Genomic DNA, 27,543 nt, shown 5'->3' with positions numbered 1-27,543 from the left:
ACCCGGCCGGGTACGGGTAGCCGTTTGCGACCCTGGTGCGGCCGGGTACGGGTACGGGTAGGCCGTGAGTCACTGGTGAGTAACCGTTTGTCACTCATTTCGGGTAGGGTACGGGTAGGGAACGGGAACCCGTAACTGTCCGGGTACGGGTACCCTTTTTCGACCCTGGTGCGGCCGGGTACGGGTACGGGTAAGGAATCAAAACCCGTTTGCGACCTCTGGTGTGGCTCGGCCACCTGAATGTGACACTGTAGGTCGTCGTCGGTCTGCCGTCGACGTGGGCCGTACAAACGACGAACGGTAGTTATGAGGAGTCAAGCTCGTGACGCACCCATCAGCTCCGCGGCAGAGGTCGCAAACGGGTTTTGATTCCTTACCCGTACCCGGCCGCACCAGGGTCGAAAATGGGTACCCATACCCGGCTGGGTACGGGTGCCCGTTCCCTACCCGTACCCGTACCCTACACGAAATGAGTTACAAACGGTCGTTTGCTACCCGTACCCGGCCGGGTATCGGGTAGGGTACGGGTATCGGGTACCCGGTTGCGACCTCTGCTTCGCGGTCGCCGGTGTGAAGCGTGCTTTGTTTAGAATGTCACCGACTTGGGTTGCAAGCAGCAATCGCGGAGGGGTTGACTCGACTGTAATATCGTGATTTGAAGCTTTCGTGACTGCGGGAGTCCATACTCTTTGATTCTTTCGGTAAAGTATCGACTGTAAGAGTTTAGAATTGGTGACGAGGGGTGTGGTTTGACTCTTCAGCTGCTCCTCCGAGGAATGAGTCGCGTGAGATCATGGGGGGGGGGGTGGTGCGGGGGTGCAACTGCCATAGGTGGGACAAAGTCATTGTTATGCAAGTCCAAGTCGAGTCGCAAGTCATCAAATTCATGACTCGAGTCTGACTCGAGTCCAAGTCACATGACTCGAGTCCACATCTCATAGGTGGGACAAAGTCATTGTTATGCAAGTCCAAGTCGAGTCGCAAGTCATCAAATTCATGACTCGAGTCTGACTCGAGTCCAAGTCACATGACTCGAGTCCACACCTCTGGCAACTGCCAGTGCGACTCACATCAATCCCTCTGCGGGCACACGCCCTCGGTACGAATGCGACGTGGAAGAGTGTAATGCATATTCGCTATGGATTGTAATGTCACGCGAGCATTGTTGCCACCCGACGTTAAACGCAGCGACCTTCATGTGTTTGCACGCGAGCACATGTAATACGTGCAATAACTCACAGCTGGCAGTCACCCCGCTGCCCGAGATTTTTAAGAGGAATTTGGCATATTTATGGGAAATGCAGATATGTGATTAGTACTACTTGTGAAATAGTACTAATCACATATCTGCATTTCCCATAAATATGCTAAATTCATATTGATATGCAAATTCTTTTGTCAAGGCGCTCTTCCACCTCCAACCCAGCTTAAATATACACTCCAAGCGTGGTGGTGTTTCATTCAGACGCTGTCTCCCTGACAGATCTGGTCTTCACCTGATGACGGCTGCTTGTGTTGTGGCCGAAACGTCGTGAGAATTATTTTATTATGTTTTATTTTTATTATTTTATTATTTCCCTTCTACGTGACTTTACCGAAAGAACCAAGAAGATTAATCCCTGCAGTCACGAAAGCTTTAAATCGAAAAATATTATATCAATCTTATAATATTAACAACGTAAACAGGCATGTTGCACCATGCTACAGTAGCGTGACTTGGATATTAGGGAATGGTAAATTTGTCTGTCTTTCGTCAAGTGAGTTCTTGTTGAAAACTCATTTCTTTAGAACTGCTTTTTTTCTGTTTTTTCGTTTGCTGTCCTTCCCGAGCACCTCCGCTGAGCGCGGTTGGCTACGTAGGTACGGTGCGAAAAAAGTTCGACGTACACACAAGAGGAAGATGATGTTTGAATGAATACAGAAACGTGGGCATGAAGAGAAAGGGGTCAACAAATGGGGGTGGACGCGTTGGTGACACGTGAAGAATGTTCACCTCCCAATGACGAGGGCCTTCTGAAGTGCACTGGACAGATTGGAATAATATAAGAATAGAAGACTAGGTTCTACCCTTTGTTTGCATGTTCACCACACTTATACGTGGTTAATGCAGACATGATTCCTTGCAAAATGGTTCAGTTTGGTGTTTTAACATCGTAACACATCCGTTTTGTTTTGACACTGGCAAGGAAGGTCCCGTGATGGAGCTGCTCACCCCGAGCTCCCAATGTCCTGACAATGTCCTGGCATCTTCTTGGTTCTTTCGGTAAAGTCACGTAGAAGGGACGTAATAAAATAATACAAATAAAACATAATAAAATAATTCTCACGACGTTTCGGCCACAACGCAAGCAGCCGTCCTCAGGTGAAGAATGAAACACCACCAAGCTTCTTCACCTGAGGACGGCTGCTTGCGTTGTGGCCGAAACGTCGTGAGAATTATTTTATGTTTTATCTTTATAACCAATTCTTATATTTTGATACTGGCAAGGGAGGTCCCATGATGAGATTGGAATAACACTGGCAGTGAGACAAGACCACTAAGAAGGACGTCTCTCGTGTCGGCCAATCAGTGTCAAGTACAACGCAAATATCATTATCAGTTTGTTTTGCCACAAGCGGTTAATGTAGACTTGATGCCTTGCAGAAGGTTGGTGTTTGAACCTCTTAACACAACTGTTTTATTGCCAAAACGGTAACACCTATTCTTATATTTTGACACTTGTACTGTCGTCCTCTGATCTAACACTGTTTGAGACGAGGCTCTAGCAGAGGGGTGGGGAACCTTTTTATCTGCCAAGGGCCATTTGGATATTTATAACATCATTCGCGGGCCATACAAAATTATCAACTTAAAATTAGCCTGTTATATTTGCTCACACATTTAATTAACTCACCCCTAATGTGATGGCTGGAACTGCTTCTCTTTGGTGTTTGAACCTCTAAACACAGCTGTTTTATTGCCGTAAAAGGTAAAACCTATTCTTATTTCTCATCATTTCTGATACTGCCAAAAAGGTCTCATCGATAGATTGGAATAAGGCGCAGTGATCGAGAGGCGGGAAGTCACGGAAACGAGCACGTTGTCTTTAATGATACGGAAAACATAACAACCAAACCAACATTATCACACATTGAGAAAAAAACAGTTCTTAAATATTGCAAGTTACACTTTTTTAGCTTACACTTCTTAAACGTCTCAACGTTTGTTTAATCACACCGAGTGTTACATTTTTTTTTACAAATTTAATCATGTTCTTTTTTCTCGATACAGTTAACAAAGTATACAAGTTAAAAGTTGAGAACAAAACAACGGTTAAGTCGTGCAGCGTTAAACCCTTTGACAGTACCAATCACGAGGACACCCATTCCCGTGCACGACACGTGTGTGGATATCCTCTCTGCGTGCTCCACAACATTATTTATACTGAAGGAACCCGACGAGCTACAAAGCTCGTTTTCACAAAAGTCCAGTAGGAGCTGGTCAGAATGTTACAACAACAACAAGCAATACAAAAACACGATTAGGAGTGCAAAGTCTAGGAAATGTAACCAAATCACTCAAATAGATCTTCTGTCTATTTCCCCCCCAGGTACTCTACTGCACTATCAGGCGACGAAGGAATTCGGTAAAACATTCCAAACGCGGGCACCTTCCTGAGGAGCGGGAAAACTCAACAGGAAGACCTCGAGACTGCCGGCCTTTAAAAATATTAACGAAAATTCGGAGAAAATGACGATAAAAATGTTAATGAAACGTAACTTCCACGCGAGCTCAACCCACAGCGGGCTGGAGGAGCTCCCTCCCACCATTGTCGGTCACGGGGGCAACTTTACAATACTTCATGCCGGTTGTTGTATGTGGTGGTACTGCACGTTAAACTTCTTTCGCACCTTACGTGGCCAAAACGTGGTCATCGGGGGTGAACGACGACAAACGAAGACCAAAAAAAAAGCGGTTCTAAAGAAATTGGTTTTGAAGCTAAGAGGCGAGGGCAGGACCCGCTTCAGATTTAGAAACGCGCGTGCAGAGCATTTGGCAGCGATACATTTCCACGCGATAAGCCACTTCGTTGAGCTATCATTGCGCGTGGCCAGGTCGCTTCTGAAAGAGTGCCGCATAGCTCAGTGGGCCTTACCTGGTGACATACAATTGAAAAAATGCTTTCTTTTAATAAATAATCGCTCGCCACTGATGTTAAGCCGTGGCCGGGTTGACGCACGAACCGCTTGGGCAATGCTGTTGCTACTTAAACATGTAAGCGAATCGGCTCTCGGTTGAGTTCTTTTTTTTTTAATCCTTTTTATTAAGTTCACTTGCTTGCTTGCTTGCGCACTTACGACCGTGCAAATCTTTCGGTCGTTTTTTAACCCACTTCCCGTGATCCAATCGAGCTGACATTTTGCACACAGACTCGTTGTGCGTGACAATTTATTTTCGTGAAAAAATGTTTTCCAAAATTTTCCACTTTTTAGGAAAAAAAAAATTCATATTTAATTTAAAATACCAATGTGATAAAAATGAAACTCTTACGCAAGAAAAACAGAAATGAATAATAAAATAAAACCGATGCCACGCATATAAAGGATTTATAGTGAAAAACTTTGTTTTTACGGGTTACTTTTTTCTTTACTCGTATAAACCGGTGAGGAGAGCTCTCAAGCCAGACAAAGGCTCTTTTGACAAAGCGAGTTTTGTGCACCCGATAAGACTTTGCACTTCAAAAAAACACACGGTTTTACCAGCAATTCGTTATTCGTAGAGCGAGAGCCGCCGAGCCTCGATTCGTTTCCAGAACATTTGCGACGGTCCATTTTAGTAGCCATCAGGCGTGGAAATGAATCCCGACGATGCCGTGCCGAGAATTTCAGCGTACCGTGGCTCTCCAAGGAACCCAGACGTTGCGTTTGAAACGTCTTCTCGCCGCACTTCATCGTGCAAGAAACAAGGCCGAAGACATCCCACCCTAGGGGTCAGAGGTTCTCAACCGGGAGGGGGTACGCGGTGACCCCTGGGGCGGGGCGGGGCGTGGCAATGTCCCAGCGGGGTACGCGAAGTGACTTATTAAAAAGTAAAACGTGCGAAATTATACCATGTGCGAGAGTCGTCGGTGAATAATTCACTACGTAACACAATTTTTGTTCCCGGGTACGAAGTGTTATTTTTTAAATTGCTCATGCCTCAAAAGTATAGAAAATGGCTATTATTCCCCACAAACTTTGCTTTTGTGACCAGGACTTAACGTGAAGGAATGACCCAAATTCACACCACGTTTTCTCATTGAAAATATGTACATTTCAAAATATCACTGTCCTGGTCACAAAAGCAAAGCTTGTGGGAATAGCCATTTTCTGTACTTTTGAGGCATAAGCCATTAGGAAATAGCACTTACTACCCAGAAACAAAAAAAAAGAATGTTTTGTTAGTGTAATAACGCGACGAATGTGCCCATTTAAAGTTACTACGATACATTTCAAATCCATATGGGTAACATCGAACGATGTAAAACGACTTTTATAAAACTCATTGATCGCAAACAACGGGGGTTTCCAAGAATCGCCAGCGATCGTGAACACATCACGGGCACGCATACGCAGAGCGTCCGTTGATTTTTGTTCGAGGTTTTTTTTTTTGGGTCAGATCGCGTAAATGTGCGTGTCATTAATGCAGCCACATTTATATATTTACGCGATTTAACCCCCCCCCCCAAAAAAAAAAAAAACCCTCTTTATGGATGATATTGGTCGCGAAAGCCTACGTGTTAACTTATTTTGTTGCTATATTCGCTTGCGGCTACCAGCTGGTCACGATTATCTCACAAAAATGGGACAATCGGTTAAAATAGTGATGTTCATTATTCATACATTTAATTTCTCAGAACCATGTTAGGGCTGGCAAGGGGGGGGGCGGGGTTACTCGGTTGAGAACTAAAATGCAACAACGGGGTACAACACAAGTAGCCAACAAAAGGCTGAGAACCACTTCCCCATCAGCTATCTGGAGTACCTCTCCAGAGTTCCCTCTCGTCAGCCAGCAGTGGAGCGAGCAAGTAATTGCAGGGATGCACATCTACCACCCTCGGTGTCTGTACATATTTTGCAAATGCGAGATGTATCGTAGTCTCCCGTAGTATCAAATGCACTTACATTCCCTGCATCCTCAAGCAGAAGTTAGGCTTGCGTCTTATCATCTGGTAGGCGTTCTTATCAGTTTTTGTTTCACTTTCTTCTTCTTTACTTTATTCGTTTACTCTATTGACACAGCGCACATTTTTGGGTGCGTTTTACACTCCGGAGCATCTTATAATCTGGTGAATACGATACGTACACTGTAGATGCATTTATATATCTCCGAGCGAAAAGCTTTGTAGAAATTGCGTTGGTCTCGGTTCAAAACAAGCATTCGTTGGAACATTGACCAAAAGCGACTCGTAGCGTATCGAGGCCTAGCTCCTTCAGAGAAGGCGAAACACGTTGCTATGACGACAACATCCGTGTCATTTGCGCCGATCACAAAAAAACCCGAGGTCGCCGTCCAGCATCGTCAACTTCATCAGAGATTTCGCCTTTTCAAGCCTCTCAAGCCATCCACACTTTGGCGTAAGACACGGTCTCCGCCACCTAGTACGTACGTGACTTTACCGAAAAAACCTAAGAATATGAATCCTTGCAGTCACGAAAGCTTCAAATCTAGACTTAAGACAAGGGGGCTTTAAGATGGGAGGTGGATTTGGAAGATTCTTTTGAAGCTGACGAATGTCTGCGATTCGCGAAACTCTGGAACGGTCTCCTCCACTGTAAGAATGATAATACATGCCAAAGGCGATTACGAAAGGAAAAAGGCTGTCATCTTGACCTCTGGGCTCGGTCCTCTCACGACGCCTTGCATGTCACGTGACATCACCGCCACGCGGCGTCGATAACGCGCACGCGGCCACGTTTCAGACCAACCATATCGAGAGTTAAAAAAAAATCGTCATCGTGAGTTTCATCTTCTTGGTTCTTTCGGTAAAGTCACGTAGAAGGGAAAAAAAAAAATTATTTTATGATGAATCCCTGCAGTCACGAAAGCTTTAAATGGAAAAAAATAATGAGTTTCTCAACATTTACCTACCGCACATTCCTGGGACTCCTTAACCAACCGGCAAGATGCGGACAACTTGACGCACAAATGGAACATTCTGAGCTTTCCGCCGCGCGGCCGCGGTCACCCGGAGCGCACCACTGAGCGTATAAACAACAACTCGACGCTCGGTTCACAAATACCAAAGGGGAGGCATCGTCGCAGCGATGCAACCAACTCCCCGACTCCTGACACAATCACTTGGCTCAACCATCGCAATCGCAGTGGCGTAGTAAGGACATTGGCAGCTGGGGGGGGGGGTGCGGCAATCGGTCGGGGGGGGGGGCCCCAATATTTTGATTAGTCTCGCACAGTCGCCCAACGTTACCGCTCTAATTTAATGAAAATAAAGCGTGGAACGTAAATGAAAGCATTTTCATTGAAAAATATATATTTAAACCGCGTTTTAAATAAGCGTGGTGTTCTTTTGCACCGTTGTTGAAAACATCTTATGGTGGCTGTCAAGGGCCCCCCGGGCCCCCCCCCTCCAACTCATAGCATTGGCCACAAGGGGGTCACAGTACCCCCCCTGCCTGCCCCCGTACGAGCTACGCTACTGCCTCGATGTGAAACTATTGCTGTTGCTCTACATCGACATCATAAGCCTTGCAAAGACCGACCGCCCCAGCAAACTTGAGTGTTGCCCCTCGACCAAAGTTTCTGGGCCGAGGAATCCACACGGGCGACATCAAATATTTCCTTCGCCAAATCATCGACGGGCAAAGGTTCACAAATTGGCGGAAAGGACCGCTTATTGCTGATTTTTGGCAGATAAAAGACAAACGTCTACGAGCGTGTAGGTTCTCGCGGTCGATAACGCTACGAAGGTTAAAATGCCACCGATGTGCAAGAAAACTCTTCGGTGTCTTTTTTGTTGTTGCCAATCTTGAGCATTGCATCACTACTGCACAGGTCTCCGTGCGGTACAGCTCTCCGATGCGTTTCCTGGTCATCCCGGCAAGACGTCCGAGCGAGGGGGGAGGGGTGCGTTTGGCTATACGTGCCAGCGAGCTTCTCCGGGAACTGAACGCCGCTCCCCCAGCACTTTGGGGGCTAAAAAGTTGCCGAAGCAGCTCCCAGCAACGCGAATCGAAACGTCGGACACCACCACGCTGAGAACAAGACGCGGGGCACACGCATCCGAGAGCCCGGCTAAACCCCGTGCGCTGTTTTTGTAAGATGATGCTAATCTTCTGCTAAATATTGGCACTGGGTTTTTTTTGCCCCATCCCCCCCTCAAATATATGAAACAGGCCCCGGTTACTTAACCTGCCTTAAACTCCTTGTGCACACGCATACACATACCCACACGTAAATACACATGCACACGCATTGTAGTCAAAGTTACGAGAATGAGGCGTGGAATGGTGTGTTTGTTTTCAAGCGCCAGATTTGCAAGGGCGTCCGAGTCACTTTACAAAAGATAAATTTCGTAACACTTTTTTTAAAAAAGAAAATAAAACAAAACACGCACACTCCTACTGAAAACAAATAAAACACGGTGATAGACTCCTGCTAAGCAAATCTCATTCAATCTGGATCGACGAGACGAAGGGTCCTTTTGGACAAAAAACAATGTTCCGGGCAGCATGGCGACAGAGCAGGCGTAACACCTTGGGCCACGTTTGACATTCAGAGTTCCAGAAGTCAAGGTTGGTGGCTGGGGGTCCCATTAAAAACGAATGCTGCTGGGTTGCCCGTTGATACGGGCAAGAATTATCACGTGGTTTTCATTCTTGAACCACAACGATCCGTGAAACTATGCAACTCGTTATCCATGCGTCACGATCACAACTTAAAGAGCGGAACGAGCACCCTCGCACGAAAGGGGGATGGGCTCATAATTGCACAATCGCTCCGGTTTTGGTAAACGCGGTACACACGTGAGCCTCGCCGGTTGCTTTTTTTGTCAAGCGCTGCACCTATTTCTGGCCGTGCAGCCCCCGGAGGCGTTATTCGGAGGGGTGGCGGTGGGGGGGTACTTCCCAAAATGGAGGTCAACAGGTGAACGACGCACAGGCCGTGTACAGTTAGCAGCATTGCAACAACAAAAACAAATCGTGCCAAGCTTGGTAAAAGTACAACTGCAGCCAACGGCGGCTCTTTCAGCAATTACCCTCTTGTGCAATCGTACGTTCCCTTTTGTAAAACGTTGCACCCCCCCCCCCTCTCCATCCACCGCTCCCCGTTCGTACCAAGTTCGCAACGTTATCGTGACGAAGTGACCTGTAATGCGAGCGCGAACGGTAACCCGTGCCAAACGCCAACACGCCGCGTTACGACTCGAACACGCATCGAACGGGCTTCACGTGCCTCGGCACCCATGAAGAAGGTTGCCTTGTTCAGGAAGTTTGTTCGCTGCGAAAGACGGATCCTATGCGGCCAACCTCATCCAGGTGGTTGGACGGCCACCCGGATAAAGGTTCGCAGTGGCCATATCAGTGACGCAGAGCCCTGCACACCACAGAGGACCTGGGTTTGAGTCCACGTTTCGACAGATCTGAAATCTCTCAACTTTCAGAATAAAAAAGTATTCTTCATTGCACGACGATAGCTCTTCGTAGGGCGTAAGAGTGTGCCACCCACGGCGAATACGATTTGCGTTGTAGTGATCTAAAGAGTAATCCTGAAGGCACCATTCAGAGCCATTCTCTCTTGGCACAGGGCGATGCACTGCTCTGTGAATGGACATTCAATAGTGTTGTGGCACAGCTCCGAAAACACATCATAAATCCAAGTGTAACAACAAGTTTTATATTATACAGCATATTTACACCGATTAACTAAATCAACATCCCTTTCTTTTTCAGTTGCACATGGTCTACAACACTGTTTAACACAGTCCCCATTCGGACTACACACGGCCATTGATCACCCACGTCAAGGGGTGTGGGGTAACCTTTTTCTTTCTGCGAGTCAAATAGGACCCTCAAATAACTTTGGAGACCAACAACGCGTGAAGGAACACGCACACACACACACAAACACCCCCCCCACTCAGCCACTCTGCCGCAAGAGGCCTCTTGTGCGGGGACAAATGACTGAGCATTTAAAATCAAACGCACCATTGCCAAGTCGAAAACATTTCGTTTGACTCAACAGTCGTGTGGCCACTGGGGCCGTACAGAAATTAAGTCGTGGGCTGGATCCGGCCCCTTGGAATGTGCGGGTTACCCCCCCACTCCCCCACGCCGCCAACCAATCGCGAGCGATCATTTTGCATCATCGCTACTTCCACACAAACTCTTCCGACGACGTTTCCCCCCACGCCCCCTCCGAGCGTCGCCACCGATGTGCAAGCGGCGTCGACCGGACGGAGGAGCGGCGTTCGGGAAGGAGCCAGCCTCCTCTCGGAGCCGACGACCTCACTCGGGGTCGACGGCGGCGGCGTTGACGTCGGAGGCGCGTGCGGTCGTCTCCTCGCGCCACGCGTTGCTCGCCACGCACAGCGTGAGCCCGACCCCCATCAGCAGCATCCCCAGCAGAGCCCCTGTGGGCGAGGGGGGGGGGGATCCAAACGCCATGCCACGGCACATCACGCCACAGCACGCCACACCACCAATGCAAATACATTTGGAATTATATAGCGTCCGAATGTGACGGCGTCCCGGCAGTGTGTGTCCATTTGTTTTTAGAAAGGAGGCAGGCAGGCAGTTGGTCATAGGGCCGTAGTAAAAATTAGGAAGGTCTTGAGCTTGGACTTGAAACAAGGGTAGGGAATTCACGGCGTGAATGGCCGGGGGTGTGGAGAGTTTCGGACAATTTGGGTAGCGAGAGGAGAACGAGCGACCTCTCACCGAGTTAAAGGTCCACCGACGTACGGCTTCAACAGGCGCCTTGATGGTTGGAGTGGAGAGTGCGTGGACAGGAGCAGAGTGAGATGAGTGGGGATATTTTGAAGGGCGCGTAGAGTGGATCAGAGTGAGATGAGTGGGGAGATTTTGGAGGGCGCGTGGAGTGGATCAGAGTGAGATGAGAGGGGAGAGGTAGGTCGCGGGGCAAGTCCGTGGAGGACCTAAAAGACCACGAGTGCCACGTTGAAGTGATCCGAGATGGGATTGGAAGCCAGTGGAGTGAGCTGAGAACGTTGGGGTGACGATGGGCTCTCGTTTATACGGAGTGGGCGAGCAGTCTGGTAAATTCGGTAGCATTCACAAAAGAAGAGCGGCTGCTTTTGGTTGCAACCTTTTTTTTATCTCACCCGAAAATAACTGTGGTGCGTGTGTTTTTTGTGGATTTGAGTAAAAAAAAAAATTCGTCAATTATTTTTACGTCTCCCATAAGCAGATGGGGGGGGGGGGGGATGGTGCAATGCAGTCCGTGAAACGCACAACGCATTGTGATTGCGATTCATTGTGCGATTCGTGGATATCACGTACGAGACAAAATCAAAATTAACCTATGTTAAAACCCTTTATATATTTTTTAAAAACGACAAATGTGGCGTCACCAAAGTTGTTATTACTGGGTTCCCTCCACCGCCTCCACCGCCTCCTCCGCCTCCGCTGGAGGTCGTGTGAATTCAGTGACGCCCCGTCAGGCAGTGCGCAGTGGAGTGCACTCACGCGTCCCTCCGATGTTTTCTCCCAGGAGCTTGCCCGTAATGAGCGTGAAGACGAACGTCAGCGAGTTGGTCAAGGGCACGGCCACGGACAGGTCTGTGGGGAGGTGGCCCATCAAGGCAAAGCAACCACGGGCAGCCACCAATTCATATACGGCAAACCGTGTTCCAAAATTCGTACACGTTAATACGCGTACGTGCTGTACCGTTGTGAGTTTCTACTTGTTTAAGCACGTGAGCGTGACTTTTAATCCGCATGGTAGCATCAGTTATGTAAAAAAAAAAAATGATATATCATCTTCTTGGTTCTTTCGGTAAAGTCACGTAGAATGGAAATAATAAAATAATAAAATAAAACATAATAAAATCATTCTCACGACGTTTCTTATAATGTTTTATTTTTATTATTTTATTATTTCCATTCTCCGTGACTTTACCGAAAGAACCAAGAAGATGAATCCCTGCAGTCAAGAAAGCTTTAAATCGAAATTATATATCATATTTATATTTTTTTCTCTTCAGGTCCGGCCTTCCTTTAATAACAACTTGCTCCGCCCCGGCTAAAGCGATGTCCAGGCGCGACTCACCCGCTGAGCCGAGGGTGAAGTAATACAGCAAGGAGCCACTCTGGTTCAGGACAAACGGGACCATGTACTGTTGAGAGATGCAATACACAACATCCACCATGAGGTCAGCATCTACACCATCATCACCATCATCGCCACCACCAACATCACACATTCATCGATACAGATCTATCAAGTTCTCATATCTGCGACAGATGTTAGGGGGGGGGCCCTGAACCAGATATTTGAAAGAAGTGAAGAACCGCAAAAGGAGGTGCAAACATAATTAACAGTAGAACCCAAATAAAAACATTCTAAATGTAAAGTGTGCTAGTCAAAGCAAACGATTGTGAATGTACCAAGTGAAATACTCGATAGTGGGGCAGTCGAATCAAATTAGATCTGGTAAAATCCAGCAGTCAAATTTTACTCCATTATCCTATCGCGTTTACGCTAGAATTGCACTTGCAAGTAAGTACGTTGGGAATATTTGACAGGAAGGATGCAATTGTCCTGGCATCCTTCGTGGACCGCAGAACCGCAAGACTGAGGGGCAGTGACACGCTTTGGGAGGCCTTCATCTATGATGGCAGTATCATTTACTTATTTATTTATCCAGGAAACCCACATTGAGTAACAGGACTTACTTTCAGGAGGATCCTGTATTGGGCTTTTATTTCAAGGGGTTTTCAGCCAAATTATGAGTTTATAAGCGGGAGGAAACAAAAGTACCCGGAGATAACCCACGTGCGCGAGGGGGAAACGCTCGATCACCGCACAGATGGAAACAGATGGTTATTAGTCCAATTACTGCACCACCTTCTAGCAAGCCTTGGTAGGGCACGATGCCGACAGCAAGAGAGTTTCACAACATCTGGTGCGATGATCCACCGACCCCTCGCTGCTGCCTTCACAGTGCTCGATTATAGGCCATGTGCATAGCCACCGCCGCCCGTATCTATCGATGGATACGTCATGGCTGATGATGACGATAACGGTGGCGAAATCTTGCAGAAACTGTGGTGGCACATCGCGATGGCGTTATGCAAGAGAGTAGAAGAATGGCCGAATCGAATTCGGCAAACTCTGTCCCGTACGAAGCCGACCGTGTTTATGGGAGGTGTGGCTTCAGCCCCCAGCAATTTCGCAGCTGACCACTTACTGTCATGTGACCATTTAACTTCGTGGGTTTGAAGTAACCTTCTAGCAAGAATTTCCTATTTTTTTTCCAGATCTCACAATTCCCGCACAGGAGTTGTGCAACGCGTTCGGTGGCATTTTAACTGCCACCTGCCCGCGCCCACGGATCTGCTTCTGTGTTTTAGCACCGGCTAAGGAGCGCGGGAGGAAGGAAATGTTTCGACATATTTACTTAACCGTTCGTTTTGTTCGAATGAGTTCAACACATTCGGGCACGTCGGTCAACATGGCTGCAGCAGCAGTTATGGCGTTTGCTTTTAACCAGGAAAGGCCACGTGGCCACACACGAGACATCTTATTTTAACAGGTGTGCCTGCAGATGGGTTACTGGCCTTCATGGGTAAATGTTTTACACTCTTCAGCCTTTGATGCGCGCGCAAAGACTCGCACCCCGCGTGAGGCCGACTTATTGCATCTCGTGGCGGATCGCTGCGCTGAACAAAACAGTTCCGCGGATCGGTTTGCAATTTCGAGTTCGCGTTTCAAATCAATGTTTAAAAAAAAAAATTAACGGAAGCTGGTTCGTAAGTGCTGGTGTTCCTACGTCGAGGACTGTGTATTGGGTGTTTGCACATTTGCTCTACCAGTCTGTTAAAAAAAAAAGTGTTTGCACACATGCTTAGCCGGTCCTTAACTTTGCCTGGCTGCACCCCCATTTACACTACCCTCAAGTTACCCTGTACAGTTCAACTTCGTCACTCCGAATGTGCCTCCGTCTCGCTTCGTCCGTAACATTGGGATGATATCGTCCATTCGCTTCATCGGTCATCATCCATAAGTCGATACCCGTCCCACGTTCGCTTGGTAGATGCGTAGCGTGCGTGTATAATCTCAGTTTAACACGTAGGCTTACGCGACCAATGTCATCCATAACACAGGTTTTCTTGCGCACAAGAGCGCACCGGCGTTGTCATCGCATCTACGCCTCTATTTAATGAACGAGACAGGTGGACTTCTCCACAAATATGGCTGTCGCCTGATGAAGCTAGTTGCAATTACTCCGATTGTAATGTTGTGGCTTGGCTCTCCAACACACCGGTTAGTGCTGTACGAGTGACGAATTGGCACGTTCTGTTTACGTGACAACCCTTACTAGTTGGCTGTATCGGGTGGTGGCGGGTTTAACGACACATTTATATATTTACGCGATCTAACCCAAAAAAATTCTATTATGGGTGTATAATCTCGCGAGTTCGACCCCAGATTCTGTGTGTGCGCCCGACAGCTCATCCTCGCCACTATGGTAGTTGACCTAAAACGGTCGAAAAGCTTATTACGGTGCACAACAATTCACCACCTCGGCAAGTCGATGAATTGTTCCGTGTTTAAATTCCAAATGTATAGATGCGCATTTTGATTAAAGTAGTGGCCCACTCGATTGGCTGCCGGGTTCACGTAAGTGCATCACAAACAATGCATACAAATCACAACCACAGGTAGTGATACGAGTTCTTTATTTTTACATCGCTATTTTTTTTGTTAGTCTCCCCCCCCCCTCCCTCATTGTTTGTGGTTTGTGCTATCGGCATCAGCATCACAATGTGAAGAATTTATTCGGAACTCTCGAAGTGCAGCACAATTTCCTCCCCCCACCCATCCTCTTACCCCTCCCTCCCCTTGTTTGAAAATTAAATCGCCTACAGACATGGAAATATCCAAAGATATATACCCCACACTCGAGGGACGGCACGGGGTGCCCTTTCCCACCTGCTCTGCCACCGACGGCAACGTTTGTCGTCGCCACGACAGGGTGAATCGAGAACTTTTTTTTGGGAATTCTCAGAGCTACAATTGAACAAAATTAAGCTCAGAACAAAATGTATATGTGACCTTTTTGTGCGTGTGTGTGTGTTTGTTCGTACAGTTCATTGGTGACCAGCGGCCGAGACCATTAGCCTCGCTCCACTGGAAAATCCGGTCAAAGCACAAAGTGGCTGCCTGGATTAAAAACAATCCGAAGAGCAATATGCACAACTGCGAGTTGGCGTATCGCAGAGACCGCAAGCAAATGCACCGCACCTTTGCACCCTTCGCAGCACGAGAGAAGAGAGGAGCTCCCAAAAACGGATTGTATTGCCCACAAGATAGCGTGGACGCGGGATGAGTTGTTGGAACGAAACTAGCGTAAACGCATTTTGCTGAATGTTCACACGGCAATGAAATGCCTCGATAATTATTCGATCCAAAAAAAAGGGTGCAAAACAGTGACATGTATGCATGCATGCATGCTGTAGCCAAGGTAATGACAGGGGTATCAGTTGTGAGTTCGAAGGAATTGGTGGCGACGGGAATGATCAAGAAGTGAGAATAAAAGGTGACGGAAGAGGACGGTGGAGTCTGCGGGTTGGAGCGAACGTCCAGAGTCAGTAAAAAGGTTCGGGAAGGGCGGCGTGGCCTGGGTTGGTATAAAAGGGGAAGATGCGCGGGAGACTCGGGGCTGTTGCAGTGGGGGGTCTCTGCCTGATGTCAGGTGAACGTGTCTTCAATAAAGTGCCATCTCAAGAGAAAGTGTGTCAAGTCGTCGTTACGTTTGTACGAATCAGAATTTATTTTTCACGGATGTCCTCGTTTGACACGGTGTTGAGTGCAATGGTCACCGGTAGCTCAGGCCCCACCAAAGGAGAGGTTTGCCCAACCGATTTGGCGTATTGAGCGGAGACCTTTGGAAAGGCCGCCACATGCTCGCATACTCATTGCAGCAGCTGCCAATGGGAAATCGTCTCCAAGACACAGACGGTTAATTTGTGGGGGTCTGCCCGTCACTCAAGGAAACTGTAAATAAATCACCTGAGCAATCTGAGAGTTAAAAAACACTTTACAGCTGTGTGACTCACTCGTTTTAAGCGTTTGCCCGTCACCATTTTTTTACACAATGGCCGCTCGGAGAACGCAACCGAGGTGCGGCTTGCGCTATTTTTCAGAATGTTAGGGTGGCCTTTGCAGGGGGCGTTATCCGCTCGACGATGTTGCCACCTACAAGGTGGGTACTTGGAAACGACGACTATTGGTGGTGGGTTTTAAACGGAGGGCTGAACGTGGCTTGACCACCTCACGTCAAATATGTCATTCCAGAAAGCCTAGAAATGCTAAAATTTGGCAAAAATTTGCTGTAATTCAAGTCTAAGCTCACAACTGGGTGAACAAAAAAAGCCAATTGTTTTACATTTGGGGGTCCCAAAATTACGACCCACAGGTTGATTGAATTTACACAAAGAGCAGGATCAGAGTGAAGTCTTGCATTGCTGTAAGTGTCCGTGATAAGCACCTAAGAATAAACAATGCACACCATCGGTATTTGGTGTTTGAACATCTTAACACCTGTTTTATTGCCCGAAAGGGTAAAACCTATTACAATTTTTCTCTTCATCATCTTGGATACTGGCAAAAAGGTCCCATTGATAGAAGTGGGGTCGTGAAGGTTATCATCATCGTCGTTAGGAAAAATGAACAATGATAACCCGAGATTGTTCCAGTTTAGTGTATACGTTGAGAGGCTTAGGAGTTCCACTGGACAGGAAAAGTTTGAACATGGATCACCGCCAGGTGCTGGATTGGAAAATAGCATTTAAGCAAGAGAGCAAAAGATCTCAACAGACCAAGTGTGTGTCATATAGAAGATGTATACGTATCTCTGTACCTAAAAGAGCACACTTCTTTAACCTTGGTCTTAAACAATTTGCAATATTTTTTTACCAGAATCAGATCTGTATTCATACTGGAGGAACCCGATGACCTATAAAGCCCTCTTTCACGGATATTCAGGACAACTTCAATTAGCTCCGATGAAACTTCTTTGAAGTATCGAGAGACGTTTGCAAATTTGTTTAAATCTTCACATTATTTAAAACTATTCCTGCGCAGAGGAGACAGCGGTGGCAGTTAATCACGTGACAATGCTGCCCGCCGCCCCACCCATGGCAGCAATGGCCTTCAGTGGCCCGTTTGCTTTGCGCTGGCGGTGTCGCGTTTGCCAGACAGATGCGTCAGCACCCGTGTCCTCACGTGTCCTCCCATGTTCCGTGCTCACGCGGGGGTTGGAGACGAGGAAGCAGAGCTCGGCGAAGAGCTGGCGAAGGCGTCCGCGTCCGCGTACCGTCTCCACGCCCTTGGCTCCGCGCTTCAACAGCGGATTGGTGCCGCCCCACAGCAGCGCAACGGCCGTGAGCCACAGCACGCCCGCTAGCACCACGACCACACACACACACACGCGCACGCACGCACACATGCACACCCATCAGAATCAGAATTTTTATTTATCCTGGAGAAATTCCATGAGCTATGAAGCTCTTTTTCACGGATGTGTCCCAGTAGTTTTCACAGATGTCCAGATCAATGGCTATGATCTGTCTGCCTGCGGTGCAAGACGGAAGAGGGGCCGGTTACCGAAACAGACGTTGGAATGATCTCCACGAGTCCGATGACCAATGGGCAGACCTAAGACCAGATGGTGGGATCATACTGTCAGGGCGGATCTTAAGAGGTCGCGGATCTACTGCACAGCAGCTGCAGAATCTGTGGGAGGGTAGAAAGCATTGGCGAGCTGTGGTGGCATCAATGGGTTTGGCCATGCCGACATCTTGACTTTGATCGACTGCTGAATGAAGACCTTGCTCAAGCTGTCACCAACTCTCACGGTCTCGCTATGCAATGATCCACACAACTCCTGCACGTGTGCCGATGTCGTCGCTTTATCTCTACGGTGGCCCGTCTCGGGCGTGTGCCGTTCTTTGGCTGACAATCAATCGTTCGTCTCAACCACCAGTCACTATCCATTCTCTGGATGTGTACTGCGCCACTCACTTTTTGCAAAGTAAACGTGAACTCTCCAACGTGCGTTTGCTCCTCTCACTGCTTCTTAGTGCTCTTTTCAGCTTTTGTTTCATTGTCCTCGCCACAGTCCATGTTTCGGATCCACGTGTCACAGCAGGTAATATTAACCCTCGGACGCACACGGACGTATCCATTATTCAGTGGGACTTAAGTTACTTGCCCTACGTGACTCCGATATATTATTTATGAGATGAGCAACTTGTCTATGCGGGACAGAACCACACACCACTCCCAATGTTAGCCGTTGCTGAAAAGCAAACCAAATCTCGCCAGGTTCACAGCGCTATTACGTCGTCATTATCATCAGCAAAGCGGAGCGAGGAAGTTCCCCTTGTGCCAACCAGTGTCCAGTGTCCACATTCCACTGCAGTCTATTACGAGCACATTCCAAATCCCTGCGCGCGGCGTTGTCTGCCAAACCCCGTCCATTTCCTCGCGCGATCGAAAACGACTCGTGAAGGAGAACGGGCCAGCTAAGAAACTCCTTCGCGGGACGGTCACGAGGTCACGCTGCGGCTGCGTTCATGTCCCCTTTCCCCATCATGCGGCTGCCCGATCGAGACGGCCGAATGACGAATTCACGTAGCGGTGACACGAGCGGTTCACTGTGATGGCAACACTTTACGTGTCTGAAGCGCTCTTACAGGCAGCGTTTGTATCTCTGCAATGAATGACCACGGCATCAGACCAAACCACACAAAACATCACACTGCTCCTCCAATCCCCTTGCTGATGGAAATGGAGCGTGCAAGCGTTTCACTCCTATAATTGCCACCACTATTTTGTGCATTCAATGATTAACATCAACCTCAATATCAAATGTAACCATACGTATCTTTATTCCCATTAGCCAATTAGTTGGATTAATTAAGCTTTCTTTAAGTCCAATGAATAAATTAATATGTAAATCTTGACTTAAAGCTTTCGTGACTGCAGGAATTCATATTCTTTTGGTCTTTCAGTAAAGTCACGTTGATAGGTTCAAAGAAAATTGTTATTTTGTTACTTTCTTTGAACCTATCTACGTAATAAAAATAAAACATAATATTATGTTGTATTTTTATTATTTTATTATTTCCCTTCTACGTGACTTTACCGAAAGAACCAAGAAGGTGAATCCCTGCAGTCACGAAAGCTTTAAATCGAAATTTAAACTATCTACGGGACTTTACCGAAAGACCAAAAGAAAATTAATAAGTAGTTGTATTAATATAACATACAGCCAGTTGCCTACGATTGAGCGTGCTTAACCGTAGCAGCTTGTATAGATCTCAAGAAGAACGTCGTCCAAGGCTTTTTGCAAACTGCCGTCTGGGCATGGCCTGACACGCACGTGCGGTTTAGGGTTCAAACCTCCGAGTTACTCCTGCGTCACGTGTACCCTTCTCCTCGCCGACGCCAACTATATGGCGTACGAGGTGCCAACACGCTGCACCGCACGTGGCGATTGCACCCGAAGCACGTGGTGTACGGCGGAAAGATAACCAATGAAACGGTCAATTGGCGTCTCCGAACCAAACACGTTGCACAATATGTAATTTCAGGTCTCACTTGCTAAAAGTGTCGATGTAATCATGGCGAGCACTTGCACGGTTGAAGGGAACTGAACTGCTTCCAGATTGCACCTTTTCCTGCTTGACCTGTTTTATCCAGGCTCGTTATAGAATATAGAATTTTGATTTAGCCATTGACGCGTCTATGACAGCGGGTGCATTGCAAATACACCGCCTGTAAACGGTATATTTGGGGCAATGCTAAAACTCTGCAAATCTCGGTTTGGTGTTCATAGCCACGATTGCACAGAGGGTCGCCGTTTATTTTCCACTGGTGCATTCGGTATTTGATTCGGCCGTGATTTGTGATTTATTTAAAATGTAAAATGTTCAACATACATACATAAAAAAAAAGCAGGAATGGCCACTTCAACAAGTCTGACGACAGTTTTGTTTACACGTGTCTTTCTACACATTCTAGACGAGGTATGAGCAGGTCTATAAAGACACACTCAGCAGACCAGGTTGAGGCACATTGCTCAGGTTTAGCAAATGAAATTTTTTGACAACAGCATGGACATTTTAGTCTTCATTCCTTTGAAATCTCCCACCCCACCTCCCTAGTTACACACTGGGCTTTCCATGTAGACACAGAACACATCAAGGAGGAAGAGGGATATGGGTGGATAGCTCTGTACACAGCTTAATTTGCATTCCAAACAAAAAGACTTGCACCTCTTCTGCACTGCACAACCACAACCAAGCCAGCCCAGCAGGGCTCAGAAGACGCTAGATGTTTTTTTTCCTTACTGCCCGAGCTGTCCTGCTGCCACCATCACGTGCAACGAACGCGTTGGGGCTCATGGCTCACTTGTGCAGTGAACAAAAAATTGGGGGAAATTGATGCAACGTATAAACACAAAACTTCATCACCCTCGCCTCGCCCCTGCCCCTGTCTGGTCCCCGTGTGGTGGTATCAACATTAGCTTAGCTCCCTGGACCTCGACTTCATCATCATCATGATCCATCGGCAGAGAGTCCGCAGGTATCCACTGCACATTGCGTCATTCGATTCAATTTTCCTCTCTGTCTTGTGCCAATATGCTCAAGTAGTGCCACATCGATAATTGGTTCTTTACCCTTTTATCTGGCAACAAAACTGACACCTTTTTTACGAGGAGTCATGTTTGCATAGACCACAATACCTGCAGTCATAATTCAAACAAAAAACATAACTCTGATAATGTATGCACTATCCTTGAAGTTGATTGGTCCACACCCGAGACAGCTTTCCTTAGAGCCTAGTCTCACATGGGTTGCACCAGATGACGCCAAAAGGCGCACAACTCAAAGACAATGCACCATCAGAGTATGAGAGCTCGGGGTAAGCATTTACACCATTGGAACCTCATTTGCCAGTAAAAAATATGATAATTGTTTTTTTACCCTTCTATCTGTTTGCATTATGGCTGCAGGTATTGTGGTCTATGCAAACATGACTCCTCGTAAAAAAGGTGTCAGTTTTGTTGCCAGATAAAAGGGTAAAGAACCAATTATCATATATTTTACTGGCAAATGAGGTACCAATGGTGTTTAGTGCCACATCTTTCTGACACCAAGAGCTTATGTTTGCGAGCCATTCTCTGTTAGGTCTTCCTCTCTTTCCAGTTCTTTCCATTTTTCCGAACAACACACTTTCAATTTTCCTGTTGTTCTCGGTCCGACATGCGTGTTCAAATAGTTCCGGTTTCCTTCTCATCACTGCCTGCAACATCAGGTCTTCTTGTATGTGCTACTTTTTTCTCACTTCTACGTTGGATACTGGATCCTTCTGTAGTAATGCATTTCGAGGCAGTCTTTTTGACGTCCAAGTCTCGCAGGCAGACCTTGGTTTAAAACTGCCAAATCAATCTGATAAGTAGAGCCCCACCCACTTATCCAGCTGCCCTTTTTTTTACAATCGCAAAGCTTTAACTGTTAAGATTTAGTCAACACGAACAGGTGAAGAACATTGTCTGGTGGTCGAAAAAACATCAACGGAGTGGCGGCCATCGGAAGCAACATGCTCGAGAGGATGTCCAACGGAAAGATTGCAATGACAAAATACAATTGTGTGCAGGTGTTGTTGCACTTCAGAACCACGAGAGAGGCTTTGGGGAGGCCTTCATCTAGCAATAGATTGATAGTGGCCGATGACGAGAGTTTTTAGCTGTACGGTTCAAAAACACCTCTGCAAGTCGTACGTCGCATTTTTAAAACCAGAGCTGAAATAACCAAGGTAAAAAATATACACACACACACTACGGAGTGGTTAGCATCGGGCATGGGTGGCGGCAAACCAGCCAAGTGAAGGAGTAGAGAGAGAGCCCTCCCCCATAAAAGTATAACAACCTTGGGTTCCAATGAAACTTAATATGGCCCTAAACTACGATTTCCAAAATACCGCTGCACGTCTGCGAATTGGCACGCGCAAACCTGTTGCAAAACACTGCTGTGAATTACGGAAGGTTCATGGTTTATTGCAGCGTGCATTTATTTGCATACGAATAAAACCGTAACGCAACGCCAACAATGTGGAAGTGTCATAATTGACAAAGTATCATGTGCTGTAATTTAAAAAAAAAATGCGAGGTTACACGTGACGCACGTTGTAACTAACACATTTATAGAGCGGTTCAGTACTCTGCTCCGAATCCGGCGACATGAATTTTGATTGGCAGCCACGGCTAACCTAAGTAGTGGCCGATATCCAAACCGGTCCTGGCTCTCCATCCCCCTTCACCGACCTGCGCGGACCAGAATTGTGAAGTATGGATAAACAACTCCTTATGAACAACAAAGTGTGGGCAGGCCTTCATCCAGCGATCAATTGCCCATTATCGATAAGGTCATCTCAATAAAATTTTTTATCATTTACATAATGACTACCATAATCATCATTGTTACAATCATGACCGTAATCATTATAGAGATGATGATGATGATGATAATAATAATGCCGAAGTTCACCTTGCTTGGGATTACAACTTGTAACCAGATCATGACTGTAATCCCTGTGCCGACATCCCTGCCTGACTTCACGATGAGTTTCCCTCCGCAGCTCTGAGCTGGACGCGAAAATTCTACATTTTCATGACATGACCAGACTTCCCCAGAGTTGGTACTAATTTTATAGACTCTGGTGAGATTATGAGCTCAACGAGCCTATAAATACGACAACTGTCTTGTTTAAAAAAAACCTGACGGTAGCCTTCAAATCTCTCCATGGCCTTGCCCCCACATTAGGTTGCCTCTCTCTTCCCCTGCTTAACCTTTTTCTGTTCCTCTCTTAAAGCCTCACCTCTTCTCTATTGCCCATTCTCTTTCCTCCCCTCGCCGCTCCAGTTCTTCTCGTCCCTCCCCTACCCGTTCATGTCCCCCAAGTACCCTCTTATCGCGGTCAACAATTCCTCCACCGTGGCACACCCTTGCCATCTAAATAATTATTTTATGATGTTGTTTTGTAAACCATGTCAAGCACCTTGAGCAAAGACGCTCTATAAATACAAATCATAAGATAACAATTTTTTACTGCCAATATTTCTCATTTTTGTTTTTATTACAGTGCTCTGCCACAGTACCAGTGGTAGAAATCCCACTTTCCCATGGCAGGGGATATTCATTCCATTGGGCAACCACCTAGCAACGGTGGCTTTCCACACCTGGGGCATACAATGTTTATACAAAATACAGACGGTCCTTCTGTAGCTGTCAGGAGCCATTTCGTGGCTAGTAGACCTGGACCATTGAGAATTTAGCTCCTGAACGTATTGCCATATGCAGTAATAGTGCAGGATGAGGGGCCTCCCCCACACCTGTGCGCGTTATTTGAACCTACTTCACCACGCTGGTCATGTATGTATGTACGTTAAACTTCTTTCGCGCCGTACATAGCCAACCCTGCTAATCGGATGGTGGGTTATTGGGGGGGCGCGTCATTGGGTAATAAGCGGCATATTAAATGCGTAACACATCTCAAGGGCACGGCTCAAGAAATTACTGTTACTTGTAAAATCCATGAATTGCAGTACTTAGAAAATATTTCAACCGCTAGTTGTAAATAGCACAGGCTATGCGAGGTCTGAGTGAAACAGATCTGACAGAACACACTTAATCTCGATAACGATTTGGCGATGCTGTGTTGGCATTGGGGCAGACATGTTAAATAAAAACTCAACACATTCGTCAATAATACTGTCGCCTTAAAAGGGAATAACATATATACTATCATGGGACCTCCTTTGCCAGTACCAAAATATGAGAATAGGTTTTCCACTTTTTTCTGTAAACAAAACAGGTGTTAAGATGTGAGAACACCAAACTGAAACATTTTACAAGGAAACATATAATGGTTGATGTTTTGGGCAATCCTATGGTTTCTCCGTATAAAGTTGAGGCACCTAAGAAATAGAGTAGATACAAGTTGGGAGACTGCACTTTAACAAAGCCTTTAATAATCAAAATTGTATGACTACATCTACATTTGACCGTTCATATGAAATTTTAAAAAAGGTTCGTCAAGAAACATTTGTCATTTAACCGGAATCAGGCCCTCTGGTGGTCAAACTGCTCGTCTCCAACTCGTTTAATCCAGCGTCTTAACCGATGGACTCTCTTGTGCTTAAGAAGGACCCTTTCCCGAAACGTCGCGTATTAAAAAAATGTCCTTTTAAGGCCACGGTGTGACATTTTTCGAACACAATTCCTGTAACTTCAGCAATCGTAGCGGTCGCCGAAGACAAAATCACCCGTTAATGCGTCCGGTCTCATTCCATCTCGGTAAGCTTTGGTAGTCGAGCTCCGATTAACGATCATCATTGCACAACAGTGTTATCTAACAGCCCAGAGTAAACAGCTTTGGATATATATTTTTCAAATAATTTTTCTTCTAATATAAATAACTTGATTTAGTAATTGAATGTTTTTTTTTTGGTAGTAACGGGTTTGTTTGTCTATGTGTCCAAATAGCTACGATTCATATGGCCGTTTAAACTATTCATATGCCAATTTAGAAACTGGGTCATCAGAAAAAAACGAATGAGTCTCGCCCAGAGGTCGCAATCGGGTACCCGATACCCTACCCGATACCCGGCTACCCGTACCCAGCCGGGTACGGGTACCCGTTTGCGACCCTGGTGCGGCCGGGTACGGGTAAGGAAATAAAACCCGTTTGCGACCTCTGGTCTCGCCCTCCTTCAACGGTGGTGGAGGAGCAGCAGCAAAACGACACGAACTCCCTTCTCCCCGAAGCCCTCTCTCGTCGTGGCTGAAAGACCCTCGACATTGGTCGAAATTTAATTCCTGAACATACTGTCTGCCTGCCACGCACTCAAGAATAGAATGGTCGTAGTGGGACGATGCCAGGCGACATTCCCAGCAGATGCAGTGGTGCAGCTAAATCCAAATGTCGTTCTCTACTTCGCTGCGAGCAGTCTTTATAAAAATCCGCCTTCACCCAGCCTCGCTCTGACCAGCGTGGTGAAGTATGGTCAACCAAAACCCTACAGAGCCACACACACACACATTGTGGGGGAGCAGGGCTCTCATCAACCAGTAGATTTACGACGGGCTATATACAAAGACAAAAACAAATATCCCCGGTATAGCCTTAACAGAACGTTGGGGCAAGTGCTGTGAACGAGCACCTTTGAAGATTGGAATGTCACACGATGGGATGGGTGGCCAGCACGACGCCCGGCCGAGATTTGTCTCCCTAGAGACGATGTTTTTACACACCGCAACCAGAAACTCCTTTCAGGCTGAGTCGACCTAGGGGAGGCCCAGGACCGGTTCAGATAATCGTCACTGGTGTTGGCCGTGAGCGGGAATCGAACTCGGGAAACGCCGGGTTCGCAGCACAACGCGCTAATCGCTGCACACACATAGAGACACATACACACATACATACACAGACACACACATAGAGACACACAGACACACACATAGACACACACAGACGCATACACACACACAGAGACACACAGAGACACACACATAGAGACACACAGACACACACAGACACACACAAACACATACACACACACACATAGAGACACACAGACACATACATACACACACATAGAGACACACAGACACACACATAGAGACACACAGACACATACACAAGACATATACATACATACACAGACACACACAGACACACACAGACACATACACAAGACATATACATACATACACAGACACACACAGACACACACATAGAGACACACAGACACATACACAAGACATATACATACATACACAGACACACACAGACACATACACAGACACACACAAAGAGACATAGAGACACACATACATACACAGACAGACACACATAGAGACAGAGAGAGAGAGACACACAGACACACGTAGAGACACACAGACACACACATAGAGACAGAGACACACACATAGAGACAGACATACACATAGAGACACAGACACACACATAGAGACAGAGACACACAGACACACACACATAGAGACACACAGACACACATAGAGACACACAGATACACAGACATACACACATAAACAGATACAAAGACAAAGATCCCCCGTATAGCCTTACCAGTCTGTTGGGGCAAGTGCTGTTAGCGAGCACCTATTAAGACCGGCACTGTGGCACAAGACGGGGGTGAGTGGCCAGCACCACGCCCGGCCGCCTTTGTCTCCCCAGTGGCGACGTTTACTACACACCGCACCGGGTACTCATTTGAGGCCGAGTCGACCTAGAGGGGGGAAGCGCCCGGGACCGGTTCAGACAATCACCGGTGGCCGTGCGGTCTCGTAGCGCAGCGCGCTAACCACTGCGCCACCGCTCCCCCACATACACACACAAAACAAAGATCCCCCGTGTAGCCTGTAACAGAGTGTCGGGGGCAAGTGCTGTTAGCGAGCAGCACCTATGAAGGCCGGCACAGCACACGAGGGGGTGGGAATCGAACCCGGGTGACCGTCGGATTCGTAGCGCTAACCACACAACACACTCGACAGTACACGTGGCGACGACTCGTGTAACATTTTCGACTGGGGGCTTTAACACCCCTCCCCCCCGGCAACAACACCAACACTGCCGCCGACGTTCAAATCCTCACCTTTCGCAGGCATGAGTGCTCAGTCGACGCACGTCTCATTCCGGTCTGCGCTCACCCTGCTGCCATTCCGCCCTTTAACTCCTCCTCCTCCTCCCCCCACCCCCACGACACTCAGCCGGCCTCGTGGCCACGCCCCCCACCCTCCCTCTCTCTGTGTGTGCCCACGTGGAGAGGTGCATTGTTCACATAGCGATGGATTACAACAAGGCGCTAATTATAATATTATATATTTGGGGGGGGGGTACATCCCCCCCCCCCCAATATTCAAATATGCTCAGAATGTCCCCCCCCCATATATTGCTATAAAAATATTTCTGTTTATATGATTGTGGTTATGGTTGTACTTTATTCATCCATAAGCTCTGCCATTGCATACAGTGAAACAAAAAAAAATTAACCCGTAAAAACAAAGTTTTTCACTATAAATCCTTTATATGCGTGTTCAATGGGCCACAACCCAGCCCACATTGGTCTTTGAAACGGGCGGCTAGAGTCCTCTCGTCCTCTGGCTTGAGATGGCTGCCACCTATGGGTCAGATGATTGTCTGCCACCATTCAGCAATTGGTAATTAAATTAAAAAAAAAATCCTAAAAGGTGTAAAATTGTGGAAATTCTTTTTTCACGAAAATACAT

The 27,543-nt window shown here is 47.0% G+C and overlaps 1 protein-coding gene across 1 annotated transcript; it reads right to left on the bottom strand.

Annotated features, from left to right (window-relative positions):
* Nucleotides 1-3,070: 3,070 nt before the first annotated feature.
* On the bottom strand, nt 3,071-26,988 carry TMEM234 (transmembrane protein 234). The gene is made up of 5 exons (XM_078594294.1): nt 26,910-26,988; nt 17,475-17,626; nt 12,269-12,335; nt 11,686-11,778; nt 3,071-10,610 (listed from the first exon to the last, which is right to left on the bottom strand). The coding sequence occupies exons 1-5, from the start codon at nt 26,920-26,922 to the stop codon at nt 10,486-10,488; spliced, it is 450 nt and encodes a 149-aa protein (XP_078450420.1). The 5' UTR covers nt 26,923-26,988; the 3' UTR covers nt 3,071-10,485.
* Nucleotides 26,989-27,543: the final 555 nt, after the last annotated feature.

Source organism: Lampetra planeri, chromosome 5 (genome assembly GCF_965212315.1).
Source record: "Lampetra planeri chromosome 5, kcLamPlan1.2.h2, whole genome shotgun sequence".
Classification (NCBI taxonomy): Eukaryota; Metazoa; Chordata; class Hyperoartia; order Petromyzontiformes; family Petromyzontidae; genus Lampetra; species Lampetra planeri.
The sequence above is the reverse complement of the archived record's forward strand: the minus strand, read 5'-3'. Positions and strand labels throughout refer to the sequence as shown.

What these genes read in the sequence shown, in the direction of transcription:
- TMEM234 (XM_078594294.1), bottom strand. An exon ending in TCCTCGTCTCCAACCCCCGC is followed by an intron (nt 12,336 to 17,474) that starts GTGAGCACGGAA and finishes ATCTCTCAACAG; the next exon opens with TACATGGTCCCGTTTGTCCT. An exon ending in CTTCACCCTCGGCTCAGCGG is followed by an intron (nt 11,779 to 12,268) that starts GTGAGTCGCGCC and finishes ACCTCCCCACAG; the next exon opens with ACCTGTCCGTGGCCGTGCCC.